This window comes from Cornus florida, unplaced genomic scaffold, assembly GCF_030987335.1.
Source record: "Cornus florida cultivar Cherokee Brave unplaced genomic scaffold, ASM3098733v1 CherokeeBrave_3.0.0_Hap2_Chr03, whole genome shotgun sequence".
NCBI lineage: Eukaryota > Viridiplantae > Streptophyta > Magnoliopsida > Cornales > Cornaceae > Cornus > Cornus florida.
This window is the reverse complement of record NW_026775573.1, coordinates 635,474-650,850: the sequence shown is the minus strand read 5'-3', so window position 1 is coordinate 650,850 and position 15,377 is coordinate 635,474. Positions and strand designations below refer to the sequence as shown.

The following is a 15,377-nucleotide window of genomic DNA, read 5'->3' as shown; positions in this document are numbered from 1 at the left end:
TTGAAACAAATAATTATAAATTTGAGAATTTAGTAGATGGCAAATCCAATTTGAGTTTGTCTTTAATGTCAAGATATAATATTACGTAAAGTTGAAACAATGACATTTACCGATATTATTAACAAGATTGAATTTTATTTAATCCGTTCTTTTTTCAAAAACTCAATTGGGACTATTATTTTTAACTTATGTTAATTGAAGATACAATGATAAAAACTATCCTGTAAGTCAGAGTCTCTCAAAAAAAAAAATATTTATTTTAGAACAGAGATAGTAATTAATTTATTTTTAGAGAAAAAAGAGTCACGATTCTTCTTCCATTTTAAACCAAAAGGTGCTCTTTCTCTAAACATTTGAAACACTAATTGACAATTTCTTCAGCTCTTAGGAGGGTCACATCAACAATAAATATATCATTAAAACGAAGGAGTGAGTTAGAGGACACATGAAACTGTCAAAAAGTCTCTTATGTTCGTTCCACAATGGAGAAACTGATAATAATAATGCAGCTCTTTTATTTAGACCTAATTATAAAATAAAATAAAAATAAATAAATAAAAAAAAAAGCCAAAACAGAGATGAACAAGTAGCAAAATTTCAAACCATTTACACATATATACATTGATCTCAGAGAGTGATTAGTAACAACCAGAATCCGTCTATTCTAAGCAGTGGCTTGTCGGGAATCGCTCTCGTTACCACCACCATTGGAGGAGGAGGAGGAGGAGGAGGAGGAGGAGGAAGGGTGGCAATCGGTGCGGCAAGTGGGACAAGAAGAATGGGAAGATAACCATTCCTGGATGCATTGGATGTGGAAGCCATGCCTGCACCTGTTAAGAGCATGCATATAATACATATTTAGAGATTTTACAGTAGATTTAATTAACTTGATCTTTTTTCAATCTATTTATCTGCTGTAAGCAAGTACGGACTATGGACACTTAATATTGCTAATTTTGCAAAATAGAAATTAATTTTGGGAAAAGGAACATAACTAGTTGGGACAAAAAAAAAAAATTTTAAATGTATTAAATTAGAATATTGCAATCAATATCATTTTTTTTTAGTTTGCTTCCTCTAAAGTAAAATTTGGACGAAAAATATAGTAACTAGAGCCTACAAAATGGTGATTGATTGATATTACCTTCCCAACACATGAATTCCTTCTCCCTCAGTGAACTCAGACAAACAGATGGCGCACTCTGCCACTGCACCTCCCAGCTTCATCCCTGCGGAAAACACCACCGTAGGAGGCGCTGTGGTGGTGCAAGGAGTAGGATTTGGCTTTGGCTGGGGTTCGGCTTCTGCAGCTTCATGGGTGGTTTCAGAACGGGGAAGATGGCGGCGATGACGGAGGAAGTGGATGGCAGCGTTGAGAGCGAGGGCAAAGATGACACCGGAGAAGAGGACGATGAGGATGACGGTGGCATTTAATTCAAAATCGTTGGAATTGGAGTAAGGCCACCAAGGACAGGCATGAACGTCGCATTTTGGTGGCGGTGTTGGTGGTTTTGGGCTTGTAGTTGTGGAGGATACTGGTGACGATGCAACGTAGACAAGGGACTTGGATGGTCGCATTTTAATTTGGATGGGCATATATAAATATAAACTACCATATATATATATATAATAGACTAGGTATGAACATAAATTGATTCTTGTAGAAAGATGCTCAGACAGAATAAATCAGGGGGGAATTTTTTTGATAGCGAAGAATGAGAATGGTGTGATTTTATATATACAAAATTAATTGGTGCGAAGTGGGCCCGCTATTAGGCTCCGGCACGCGGATTTGTGCCCAAAATCTGCGAGTTCCATTTGCAATTTGACGGATTTGTTTTCAGTTGCTTTTACAAAATGGACCAAAGAAAGAACACATTTTAATTTACTTATACTCCACGTGTCTCAGCTGTTCGAAAAAAAATAGCCCTAAGAACATGAAGGAAAAAAACAAAAACAAAAACAAAAAAAAAAACTCAATGAATTAATTTTTAAAAGAAAACCCCTAATGCAAAATTGTGAAGCTTTTATGTTGAGAAAACTCTATTGTATTGAAATTTCTACCCTCTCCCATAACGATATATATATATATACATATATGTGTGTGTGTGTGTGTGTTTGTGAATACGTACAAACACACATAAAGTGGGACAGATGGTGCTAAAGAGGTTACATCAAACTTGATTGCTACACACCAACGCATAATCATATATTTTCTCTCCAAACTACTGTAAAGGGTGAGAAAGAAAGATAAGGTTGTCTCCGGTGTTCACATCCTCTCTCTCCAACTAAATAAAAAGTTGGGGAAGATAAGCTTTGGGGGTTTCAGCTTCTTCCTAGTTGGAAATCGCTATTGGCCCTATGCCCCAGCTCATCATATCAACAATTATTACTCTATATTAGGTCACGCCACTAACCTTTTTCTAACAAAAAGTTACACTAGAGTCACACCATCATCATATTTGTAGATAATAGCTCACATTGCATTGCTTAGAAATCCCAGCATAGTTAAATACAGAGTAATTAATAAGATTTTAGACACTGATTTTATTTTTAAAAATACAAGTTTCTTTTAAAATAAATAGTAAGGATAGTTATTGGAGTGGAAACTTAGAAGCTTTAATTTTTTCGGACAAGGATCCTCTAAATTAAAAGCCCTTTATATTATCATAAGTTGAATCACTTACACACTCACACATAGCATTTTAAGTAAATTTATGGCTAGTATTATACCACACCAACTCATTTAATAAAACTTCAAATAGTATGTCGTTTTAGGGCTTCTGGAAGAAACGCAGTGAAAACTCTTTATTGAATTATCTGTTGAATCATATAGCACATTCATATAGTGACATTCTATGTACTCTACTGGGTTTGATGAAAAAAAAAATCATGGAAGATTACAACTAAGAATATCAAAACAATTAAAAACATTAAATCTAATGAATCAGATTACAAGAAAGAAAGGAAGAGAATATTTGAAGTATTACAGCAGATGATGATGAAAATTGAAAATAAATATCATGGGTTGATGTTGTCCTTCGACTCAATCCTGAGCATTATGGTTTTCCCTGTTAGGATTTTCACGAATATCTGCATTTTCTTTTGATGGTTCTATAAATTAAACACTTTTTACTTACAATGTTTCTGCCTGTAGCCCTAAAACGATACAGTATTTTAAGTCTTATTAAATTGACTGATGTGGTGTAATTTTAGTCGTAAATTTACTTAAAATGCCATAGGTCAGTGTAAGTGATTCAACTTATGATAATATAGAGAGTTTTTAACTTAGAGGATCCTTATCCTTTATTTTCATGTCATCCATATACTATTCTTTTCTCTCCCAGAAAAGAGAACAAATATATACCCAGAAAAAAAAAAATGAAGGTAATGTTTATATATATAAACATTTTTTTTTTGGGTATATAATAAAAAGTTTAATTAATTCTTTTTGAGTCCACCCCCAGGACCGGACCGTTCCCTTCATTTTCATCTCTTCCAATTTCCTCTCTGTTTATATATTCTTCAAAAGTATTCATGTGAAAATCTCAGGCTCTTCAGCTCTACGTCCCACAATTTCTTTTCATAATCATAAGATCCGCTCAGCTTCAAGCCCACAAGCCCAAATATCTCACGTATCATGCACATGAACTACTCCCTGTCTTCGTGTGGGCCTGAAAAATATTTTAGTTTCTTTAAGGCTCTAAGGTCTCCAGTTTGAGTCTAGGCACAATAAACCTCAACCGTGGTTTTGGAATTGGGCTGATTGACACGATGCTCTGTAACTGGGCTCAAGTGGCTTTGTTTATGGTTTTTTGTTTTTTTTTGTTTTTTTGTTTAAAAGGGTAAGCTTTTGTTTATGGTTGTTGCTCTCTCTATGAATCTACACATTTTTTTTTTACCTTACAATAAACCTCAACCTGGACTAGTCATTTAAACTTGATATGATGAATGGGGCTTCCTTTTTAATTTTCCCGGCCCGCGTGTACGTGGAGCGAACAATTATATATATTGAATGGTGGATTATGGAGTGTTCTAAAAGACTAACATTATTAACCCAAAAGTAAAATAGAATGGAACTATAAGAGATGCTGTTTTTCAGCTTATATAATGTTGTCATAATTTTCCTTAAAAAATAACATCATCACAAAATTCCGGAAAACTCAAATTAATCAGAACTAAATTAAATTAGATATTTATGAGGTCCACTCTTGTAGCACGATTGATTAAGGGGACCATGTTGACTTGTTTTCAGTGATTATATATATATATATATATATATATATATATATATATAGTTGAGAAACGTATGGTAGGTGACTCAGACAATGGAGACTAGACGGTTCTAACAAGCCAAGTCCTCTGACCCCATTGTTAGCGTTCTGGAATGATGTGATACAATGGAAATATTCAAAATCACAAGTATATGTGAAGAAAGTTGACTTTGATTTTGTTATACTTTAGTGTTATTTTTCTTTGTTTTTCACATTTTCTTGGGCACGTGGACTTGATATTTGCTCGAGCAACACTTCGCAACTAGTTATGTTGATTTAAGACCCACATGGGTCCAATGTTTGTCACAAATTCCATAGTCAACCAACACTGCACTGTTGTTACAACCCCATTCAACAAATTCGAATCCAAATTCCAGAAATCTGGTCAACAAATTTATTTTATTCAGAAATTCACTAATTTATAAACACAATGACTATATGGAGTAATTAGATATAGCAGGGCAGATTGATACGCTGATTTAGCCAATATTTTATAAAAAATTATACATGTATTCAAATGCATCCAACTAAGTGGAAAAAAATTTAAAAAGAAAAAGTACGCTAAGACACTTGAGATTGACTATAAAACATGAATTGTGATATAAGTTAGAAACTTCACTCGCATCGCGATTGATGTTTTATATTAAACCTATGTGCCTTAACTCTTCCTTCTTGGGTTTTCCTTGTATTGACATTTGGTTTAGGACACTAAATTTTGGTCACGTGACAAACGATATCAGAAGCTTCTGGTTAAATCTTCAACAGTGTGGCATTTTTCTTCTCTTATGCCGCCTCCTATTCTAAGAATTGAAATGTGAATGTTAATTTGTTGTGGTCACTGTCAGGAATTGTATTGTGCTCACCAAACCCCATTTTTTAACACAGGATGCACCAATAATGGTATTGACAGATTTGACACACAAACAAACACACATGTATATATATAAACACACAATAAACATGATACCGTTCCAGTAAGCAACCAATGACCTGTAAGGATCATGCAAAGGGCAGGCAGGTGCTATATATATATATATATATATATATATATATTCTAGATGATGGGTCCAAAAAATCACATTAAAGTATTGAATTTGACTACCACATGATCTGCTCTGGCTGTTGTGGACTAACAAATGCACTCAAGGCACATGTCACACATTTTACTTGTCTTGGTCCTTCCATAGAAGGAAAGAAGAATATGTCAAAGTAAATTTAGAAAATGAGTGAAGTGATTGAGAAGTCTGGTATGGGCACAAAAGCTAAAGCTAAAGCATTTAGACTTCTGGTCTCTATTTAGGTCACATGTTTCACTATTTTAACCACACCCTTTTTTTTTTCCAAGTGTATCAAACCAAAGATATGGTACATCCCCCAATATGCATCTAATCTCTGCATGTGAATTCATCTTCTTCTTTTGTTCATTATTTATTAGTTTGATATATATATATATATATCACTGTATCTGTATCGTGTCTATTGTTGATAAGTGTTTGTCCACCTATTTCTCACCAACATTGCATGTTCCTATGAAAGAGTAATTGCTCATTCTTCTTTTGGTTTGCATTCAAAGTAGTCATTTTTGAGCTGTTAAAAAGGCTAAACATGTGGATGCATTCTTATTGAGTGAGAAAGAGGGCATGATGGGCACCAGTGAGCCACTGCAAATGGAAGTCACAACCTCCTTAGGGGGGCGCAACGATTGATACCATACCATATGTTACGAGGGTCATTTGTTCCACATCAGATCTGGATAAAAAAGTAATTTGATATAAATGGGTGAGTATGTAGTACTATCTAATAGCTTGAGCTTTTGAGTAAATGGACAAGCGCACACCTGTTATACCATACCATTGCATTTTCGTTGATTGGCCTACCACTCCACTCTACTCACATTAATTTAATTGTCTCTTCAATATTCTGATTTAATGGTTCTACAAGTTGCCGGTCCTATTCAAAGACTTTTATCCAACGCTTAGATTAAGCTTCCACGACTCTCAATCGGAAATCATTTCAAGTTTCTTTCATTTCTCGAAAATTTGAAGAAAGTTTGTTACAGTCGATTCAACATCAAATATTGAAACATTTGCACCGAAGATTTAGGAAATCAAATCAAAGGACATTCTTTCTTTGTAAAGAATATTACATAGAATTATACCCACTTATCAAATATTAATAAAATTAATTATTTGTTTCACTATTTCTATTCTGATTAAGAAATTTGTGTGTACAAAGGGTCCTAATGTTTTCTTTATTCCTCTACAAATATCCTCCAGCAAATGTAGCCTAATCATTTTTATTCTTTTCCTTCCATCTTCTTTTCTCCCACTGTTAGAGATACCTCAATTCCCCTTTCAAGGACAAAAGGATTACCAGAGGATGGCCTTGAATTTCACTAAAATATATTTTCCCTTCACCCTTTTCACTTGTTTAGAAGCAACCTCTGTTTGGTTGCTAAGAAAACAGGGGAAAGAAAAAGAATCTGAACTTAACCATACAAGACATAACCTTCAACTTAAAAGAGTTTGATGAAACTTAGATAGGAATGACCTCTATCGCATTATTAGGGAACCGGCTAAATTAAATCACAAAGCAACCTGTTAGGCCTACTAGCATATGAAAAACACCATAAACCTATTAGATTAGTAAACTGATAGTCAGAAATGGTTGGCTGCCATTGGTTTAAGTGAAAATAATTAAGGCAACTTCGTGTCGTTTATCAAACAATCAGCTACTAGACTTGATGTATGACATTCTAGAATTGGTCATAGCTTAGGATAGAAATATAAGAATGCATTTGAAACATCAGAAACTCGTGTTTTTTTATTCTTGGTGCCATACATTCCACATGTTTTGAAATGCATAATCATCGCATTCCATGGCATTGACAAATCTGTTTCCTACAAATTTTGCAACTACATGTATTCCATCAGTGTCATGCACAAGGAAAGTAAATATACACACACTGTCATACTGCGCATCAAAGTCACGGAAATAGAAACAACTTTCCAGAAAAGCAAATTGATTCTGGCCAAAAACCCTTTCCTCATCCTTCAACCAAGAAGCAAATAACCAACTTTCCTAGTGAAGTTCAATGAGCAAAAACAGCCCCAAAAACATATATATATATATATATATTTGAAATCCACCTACTTTTCTGTAGAAATTTCAATTATGCTCTACAAAACATTTGAGTATGAGATGATTAATTAATACTGCAAACTTTGATATGAAAAAGAGGATGATACAGTCCTACCATTGGAACTCCAATTAATCCAACAAAACATATATGTACAATTTACTAATTCAAAAATATATATATATTGCATAAAAGCTCATATTGATGATCAATAGATTCAATAGTCACAAATTCAAGTGTGAGGGCAGCCACTTGAACAAAATAAAGCAAAAGGGCACAAGTTAAAGGCCACACGCGGCACAACTTAATCAAAAACCATGTCAGTGATGCAAAAAAGTTTAGAGAAAAGCGGAGGAGATAAGGTATATAAGATTAGAGAAACAATTCCACAAGCATAAAAAAACAAAAGAAGTTTATCAACTCCTAGAAAAGTAAGTAGCAATGACAGAGTTGGTTAAACTTACAAACTCAATTCATCTTGCAAGAATAGCTCCTTATGACAGCATACGTATACTAGAAACACACACACAAATTTGCTGGCCTACTTGGTCATTAGGTATTAATTTTTCTACTTCTAACCTACATTACCGTATACCAAAACCTTTGCATAAGCTATTGAATGGTTTCTTCACTACATATATGATTAAAAACTATGTTAATACAATTTTCTTGTTACCCAAATCACCTAAAAGAGTTGGATTCGCGGGAAAATGCTGCAATCAATTTTTCCTTTGTCAGCTGCTCAGATCCTTGAGACTTGATCACAAATGTATGATACACTGTGTCATTCCCTGCGGCAAGATTTGACTCAACAACAGTGATCTGCTCCTCTTTGAATGCTTCAATGACTCTTGATACGGGGTGGGTATCCAAAGGGCAGCTCACCCTCACAATAACTTCATCACGGACAGATTGGATTTCGATGTTTGGAACTTGGTTTTGATTTTCCAAATTTGGCTTAGCCTCCAAAATCGATGGATCTCTTGAAGTGCTCCCGAATTTATCCTTCTCTGATTCCATGTCTCTGAGCTTCTTCTGAAGCTCAGTGATGTAAGCAATGGCATCTCCCAACAAGGAGGCTTTGTCCATCTTTGAGATGTTGGGCACAACAGCTCGTAACGCGTAGAACCGCTGGTTCAGCTTCTCCCGTCGCTGCCTTTCCGCCTCTACATGATTGAGGGGCTCTTCTCTTCCATTAGCAGGTTTGCGGCCCCGTTTCCGTGGCCTCTTTTCATCAGCTGGGGCTGCCCGCTCTTCCTTGCATGAAACCTCAGCATCTGAATGCTCGGACTCAACACTAACTGGCCGGGAAATAACAGAAGGCCTTGAAGTGGCCCCTTCAAAATCAATTTGCATTAGCACCTGCTTTTGAGGCTGGTACTGGTTAAGCCGAAATTCATCCCTAACACCATTAACAAGCTCTTGAAGATTATTTGTTGGAGTCTGATTGAAACTTTCAACAGTCATCCCCTGCTTTGGACTATGGAATTGTGTCCAGTTTGAACCATGAAACCCATTTTGAGTATTTGGAGCTTGAAACCTATTCCCATTTGAGCACACTTCCCACGGCCTCTCCACCGCCTTCCTAACAGCGAGTTTTTCCCTAAATTGAGAACGACTCGAGTTCAAATCCTGCCCAAAAATCTTTGGAATTCCATCCTTTCTCTCCCCAATACCCAGATTAGAGAAATGGGCATTTCCATCTTTCTTGTCACTGGTGTGCTGTACAGTCATCATCGGCTTGGCCCTGATGAGTGAGCCAAGGGACGAGAAGGATGATTTTATTGACTGCAACACCTCCAAGCTTTCTGGTATGGATCTAACTGATCCCAATTCTACCACTCCTACATCAGTTGGGATCAAAACAATTGTCTGAATAGCAGCAGACCTCGCTAGGACTGATCGGACACAGTAATCAGATGGTGCCCTCAATGCATCCGAGAGCCATATGTGCTTCCCTGATGCGAAACACCTCCCCGGGCCGCCTTGACCTGGAGGGAATGAAAAGTACATGGATGCTAGGTAGAACATCTCAGTATCCGTAACCCTATCTAGTCCAAAAGCATAACTATCCTCATCTGAACCCCCAAACAGTGTGTGCAATTTCTGAAGTACCCTTTTCCTCATCCTCTGTTGGGTGTCATCCGCCAGCGGAATATTCAGAATTCGGTAAACTTCCGATTCCTCCTCCCCTTCCTTTGGCTCCCTACAAGACCCATCTCCCCATCCTAAAACCAGGTCGCCGGACTTGGACCGCGAAATTTGCCAGAAAATGGCATAATTCCAACTAAAATTGTCCGCGTTTGGGCCGTCCACGAGATCTGAGAGCTTATTCTGCAAATTCTCATCACCACCAACTGCCATTAAAGAGCATTCGGCAGAAACTGAGCTTGACATGAGATAATCAAAAGCTCGAGTGCCCAAAACCAGAGCAAGCAAGGCCCTTTCCTCGTTATTCCACGCCAAACCCCCCATACCTACCTCTATTTTCATCTCAACACCACCCACAAACTAAATAAGACTTGAAATTTACAATACCCAGTTGAAATCTATCTATACCAAAAACAATAAAAATAAATAAATAAATAAAATAAGTTCTTCCCCACAAATTCAAATCCACTTACTTCATTCAACAGATGAACAACAAATACATCAATAAGAAACCCATCTTAGTTCTTACCCTCCAATACATCTTTTTCAAGTCGCCCCAATTGGTTATATTTCTAGTTTCGGATCTCACAGGCTCTAAATCTAAGTTACCCACCAATTAGAGAAAGCCCAGAAATATATAACCCTCAATCTATGCATAAATATAGAAAGAATAAAACACACACACACAAAATTGAAAGAAGGTACACACCAGTATTTCTGTTGGGAAGCAAGATAACAACTTCTTGTGCTGGAAAATATACCAAGAATGTGACAGTCCCCGGAAAACAAACAGTCAGACAGTAATTTGAGAACCAAAAATGCAAACTTCTCTCTTCTTCCAGTAACGTGAAGTTGAGAGAGGGAGAAAGAGAGAGAGGTGGGGGCGTTAGTTCTGCTCTCTAAATCCTAACTGCATGTGCAGACGGTGGATGATAAGAAAAGTAACCATGGTTAAGCAAGAGCTTCAGGGTTGGAGGTTGAGGGGTAGTCGGCAACGTTTTTGTTGGGTTTGTTTCCTTAATAAAGCTTTTACACACACATTACACGCATATATATGTGTGACGTTATATAAAACTTAAATAGAGGGAATTATTTTCACATGGCTGCTGCATCCAGGGTTCCTTATTTGTGTGAAATTTAAATGTACAATTATAAGTTTATATAATTGCCTATGATTATTAGTATATTGTTGTTATTAGAGAATGAGTCTTAACAACATATCTAACCTTATTTTAGACCCTACATGACCGGAGTTTAGTGTATTTAGTTTGTTCTTTTTATTAATATATTATTTATTATTAACTGTTTTAATTAATGCGTGAAATATTATATACTTGCTATTTATTATTGTTTGTTTTAATACAATGTCGACTATTAAGGACTTCAAAAGTTGTAAGCTCTTTTGGTCAGAATTTCGTGGAGAGATTCAAGAATGATGGTCAAAGGATTACATTTTTGTAATATCATATATTCAAAAAATTTATTCTATTATTAGGAGTTGACTACGACCAATCCAACCAAGAGTTTATATACACGAGGAAATAACGATGAAAAATAAGTCAAATATTTGTTTTTCTCTTAATATGTTATTGAATTCTTTGAAACCTTTTCTTGATATTCTTTTGCATATTTTACGTCCTCCCAATTTTACTTTCATATTTTATTCCCTCTTCTAGGTATTTCGCTAATACTCTAGTCTATAGATTAAAGGTACAAATTATCAACTCAGACAATTCGTTTGTTAGAATCAATAGGTCCTCGAATTGCTCATTTGAAAAATAAAAATAAAAATTCATTCTTATTAGATAATTATGATACTTTTCGAAAATTAAAATTCTTGATCAATAAAAAAAAAAGAATATTATGCTAAAGTGTTCAACATTGATCATCAAGAACATAATTTGATAATGAGACTCCAATCTAAAAATTGTTAGGAATACTCGTAAATCAAAACATCTTTAGGGTTGTTTGGAACGTGTTATGATATTATTTTTTTTATATTAATTTTTAAATTTGAGTCATATTATGTTTGGGACGATTGATATTGGTTTGAAATAGTTCATAACATATCAGATTTTTTAGCCCAAACTCATATTACTAAATTACTAATATTGTGTATTTTAGTATTGTAACAAAAAAAATTAAAGTAAAATTTTAAAATAAATTTTTATTACTAATTCAATTTTTATCTAAAATACTCTTACAACAAAACGATTATTTTGATATTTACCAAAAACATATTGTATGCCAAAGTTGCCAAACAGTCATCTGGAAACTTTTTTCTAATTTATTGCACTTTCGTTTTTACTTTACTACTATTCCATTTGTATCTTTTCCTTTTATTTTTTATTTTTATTTTTTTTTGTTTGTATTTGTGTGTTCTTTGTATTACAGTATTACTACTATTAAGTGCATCAATATTGTGTACCAGAAAAATGAAATGATGTTGACCAGTGGGGCCCAAAGTAAAAGAAATTAAGGTTAATGGAAAGCGAAGTGATCGAGCGATCTTAACCCTTGGATTACATAATATTCTTTGGACACGTTGTTGATATTAAAAGTTGAACAAAAAGAAATCCTAGGAAACCAACAACAGATTTATTGTGTCTGAGAGGGGATTAGAATTTGATGCAGGTTAAGCAACAATTAGAGATGGTATTATAAATATAATGTAAAACACCATGGCCCTCAATTGAGTAGAATCTAAGGCAAATAAAGGCTTTAATTGAAAATGATTCCAAAACCATTGTCTTTTTAATTGTGGGCTCACTTCAACTTGCACACTCCATTATTATTGCATGTAAATGAGACTAATTCTTATGATAAATAAATATATTACCGTCTGTACGGACTTGGCAGATTTAAAGATTTTATATAACTTTTCTATTTAGTGGTTAATAAAGAAAAATCTCTTGAAAAGACTGACTAAGCACGTTTAAAATTATTGTTCAAAATATTATTTTGAAATTTATATGATACAAAAAAATTAATAAAAATACACACACTTTAAATAGTAAAAATTTTAAATAAAATTTGCGAGTAGAATTTTATATTTTAAGTCGCTATTTTTTTTTTTAAAGACAATAAAAATATCACAAAAGCCTCGACATGATTTTCTAAACAATAATTGTATGATAAACTTTTGAGAAAGTGTTTAATTTACCGTGTGTGCGTGTGTGTATATATATATATATATGTATGTATGTATGTTTTATTGTCATTTTTATCTGTTTGGTGAACCACTTGTTCACACTTGCCAATATACAAAGAAGTAAAGAGAAACAAAGAGGTTTGCACGTGCCAATAATCACGTGAATAGTGAATACTGGAAGGAAACCAGCTCGTCGATCACGCGTTTTGGGCGGTCCTCTCAGTCCCTCCCTGTACGCACATACACACACGTATCAAACAGTAGGCCACGTGGCGCACCTTTGTACACTACCTCCTCATACGTGTCATCTAAAAGCTATTATTGATTTCGACGAAGAAACCGATAAACTCATGAAAAAAGTAGTAATAAAAAACAGAGTCACACACCTCGTGAAGAGCACGTGACTTTAGCGTGTGGCGGGGGAGGCCACATCCTGCCTGCGTGTGTACTGTGTATCATCAGTATATTTAAGGAGAACGTGATATGCAGCTAATATACACTTCCGTTATTCCTTCTATATGTATGTATGTATGTATATATGTATTATATATTTTTACTTTTTGCAACTCCATTTAATATAACGTGTTCGGCATGTGTCCATATCTGGTAATATTACCACGTCGTTTCACACGTAACTTGTTTTCTCGTTGGGCCACAGAACATTTTGCGTGGTGTCATGTCTTTTCTTGATCTCAAGTCAGGCGTTGTTTCTGCTTTAATGTGCAGCCGATATAGTACTCTTTCCAACTCAAAATATTTGTTCCATCTTCGTATTTTAAAATATTTCAAAAAATATATCTTATTTTAAAATTAAATGTATTATATTTTGTAACATTTTCAAATTATCATTTTAACTAAACAAATGTACTAATTATAACGTACTATTTTATCTTTTACTAAAAACATATTTGAAACTTTATTTTTATTAATACAATAAAAAACTATTAAAACTTCATTAGCATAAAAAATTAGATTTCACAGTACATGTATTTTGAGACAAAGAAAGTAATATGGTTCAGTTTAATTTTTTATTAGATTGGAGGATGGAAAAATAGATAGAAGAGAAATTAGAAGGATAAATGAGGAATTTCAATGAAAGTGAAGATGTTGCTCTATTTTTAGTTTGATTGAATTGAATTGATAGTATAAAGGATAAGATGGGATAATTTTATTTTATTATTATTATTATTTTTTTTTGGAATGAAGGAAAATATAATTTTTATATTATTATACTAAATATAAAATAATAAAAGGTAAATATTCATTTATTTTTTTTAAAAAAAAAATGTTAAAATTATAAATTGTATATTGTAATTATTTATTCACTTTCTCTCTCTTCCCTTCCCCCCAAAATTAAAGGATAGTAGAAAGATTGTTTCATCCTCCTTTCTTCTTTCCTCTCCTCTCTTCCCTCCAATCAAACACAAACCATCCATTCCTCCTCAATCTCATTAATATGTTGAGCTATGGATGAAATATTAAAAAAAAAAATTAATAAATGACCAAGTTATTTTTGCTATATTATAAATAAGACGTATTCAAATAGTATGTGGATGAAAAAGTTAGTAAATAAAATTAATTATTCTAAAATGTCCCTCTTTATATTTATCTCAACGATCCATAAAGAATACCCAACTAAGAGCATCCAATAGATGTGTATATAATCTTTCGAAAAACATAAAATTTTAATTATGAAAGAAGCAAATGTGTATGTGTTTGTCAAATATGAAATTATTGGCATAAAGTTTTCGTATTTGTAATATATTATGTTAAAGTGGCTATTTTTGTAATATGACAAATATAAGTTGTTGTTTATTAAATAATTTTAAAATATAAATGTTGAGTTATCAAATTTAGAAGAAGTCGAACAAAAAATATGTAAGTGAAGGTATAAATTATAATCGTAATATAACGTTATGTAGTTGGGTTCACACTCTATTCACACAACACTAAATGAACATTTTTTAATTCGAGAGAACATATCATTATTTACAAAGGTTATGTCCATGAAACTTAGAAATTCTGAATTTGTTTAAAGTTAGGTGTATAATCACGTATAATTATTTTGCTATTATTATCTTCTTCTTTTCTCTTAATTAAAGAAAATAACTGAATAACAAGGCAAAGCAAAATGAGACCGAGTCTGAACCAAAATGATAATTGTGGCATTTACTAGGGGTATTTTGGTAAGATTATTTTTGGGCTTTTGTACAGCTGATGTTGGGCTCATTGAAATTATCGATTTTTAAAAACTTGAAAAAAACTACCCACACCGTTCACGTGCTTGTTAGACTGGGAGTTGGACTTGAGAGCACACCTAATGGGGCCCACAACAAAGTAGTCCTATGGCGTGATAAAACTCACCGACTTGTTTCAGAAGCCAGTACTATGGATCCCTTTATTAATTCACGACAAGCCCATAGACAAGCACGTGACGTCGTGAACCATCTTTTTCTTAGTTAAAATATCTTTAATTCTATTATTATTATTATTATTATTATTATTATTATTATTTTCATTCAGATTTTTGGCTCTGTTCACGTTTATGCATGTGACTTCTTGTTATGTGACACAAATATATATATATATATTTGTTTTGTTTTAGAGAGTATGATTAATTGATCGAAAATGGGTGTTCTTTTTAAGTAGAAATGGGAGCATT

At 33.8% G+C, this 15,377-nt stretch overlaps 2 protein-coding genes across 2 annotated transcripts; both read right to left on the bottom strand.

Moving 5' to 3' along the window:
* Positions 1-312: 312 nt before the first annotated feature.
* LOC132298584 (RING-H2 finger protein ATL79-like) lies at positions 313-1,696 on the bottom strand. Its single transcript, XM_059794983.1, has 2 exons — positions 1,145-1,696; positions 313-830 (listed from the first exon to the last, which is right to left on the bottom strand). The coding sequence occupies exons 1-2, from the start codon at positions 1,594-1,596 to the stop codon at positions 665-667; spliced, it is 618 nt and encodes a 205-aa protein (XP_059650966.1). The 5' UTR covers positions 1,597-1,696; the 3' UTR covers positions 313-664.
* A 6,054-nt stretch (positions 1,697-7,750) lies between these two features.
* Positions 7,751-10,582, bottom strand: LOC132298894 (transcription factor MTB1-like). Its single transcript, XM_059795241.1, has one exon. It carries the CDS (start codon positions 9,904-9,906, stop codon positions 8,095-8,097), a length of 1,812 nt encoding a protein of 603 aa, XP_059651224.1. The 5' UTR covers positions 9,907-10,582; the 3' UTR covers positions 7,751-8,094.
* Positions 10,583-15,377: the final 4,795 nt, after the last annotated feature.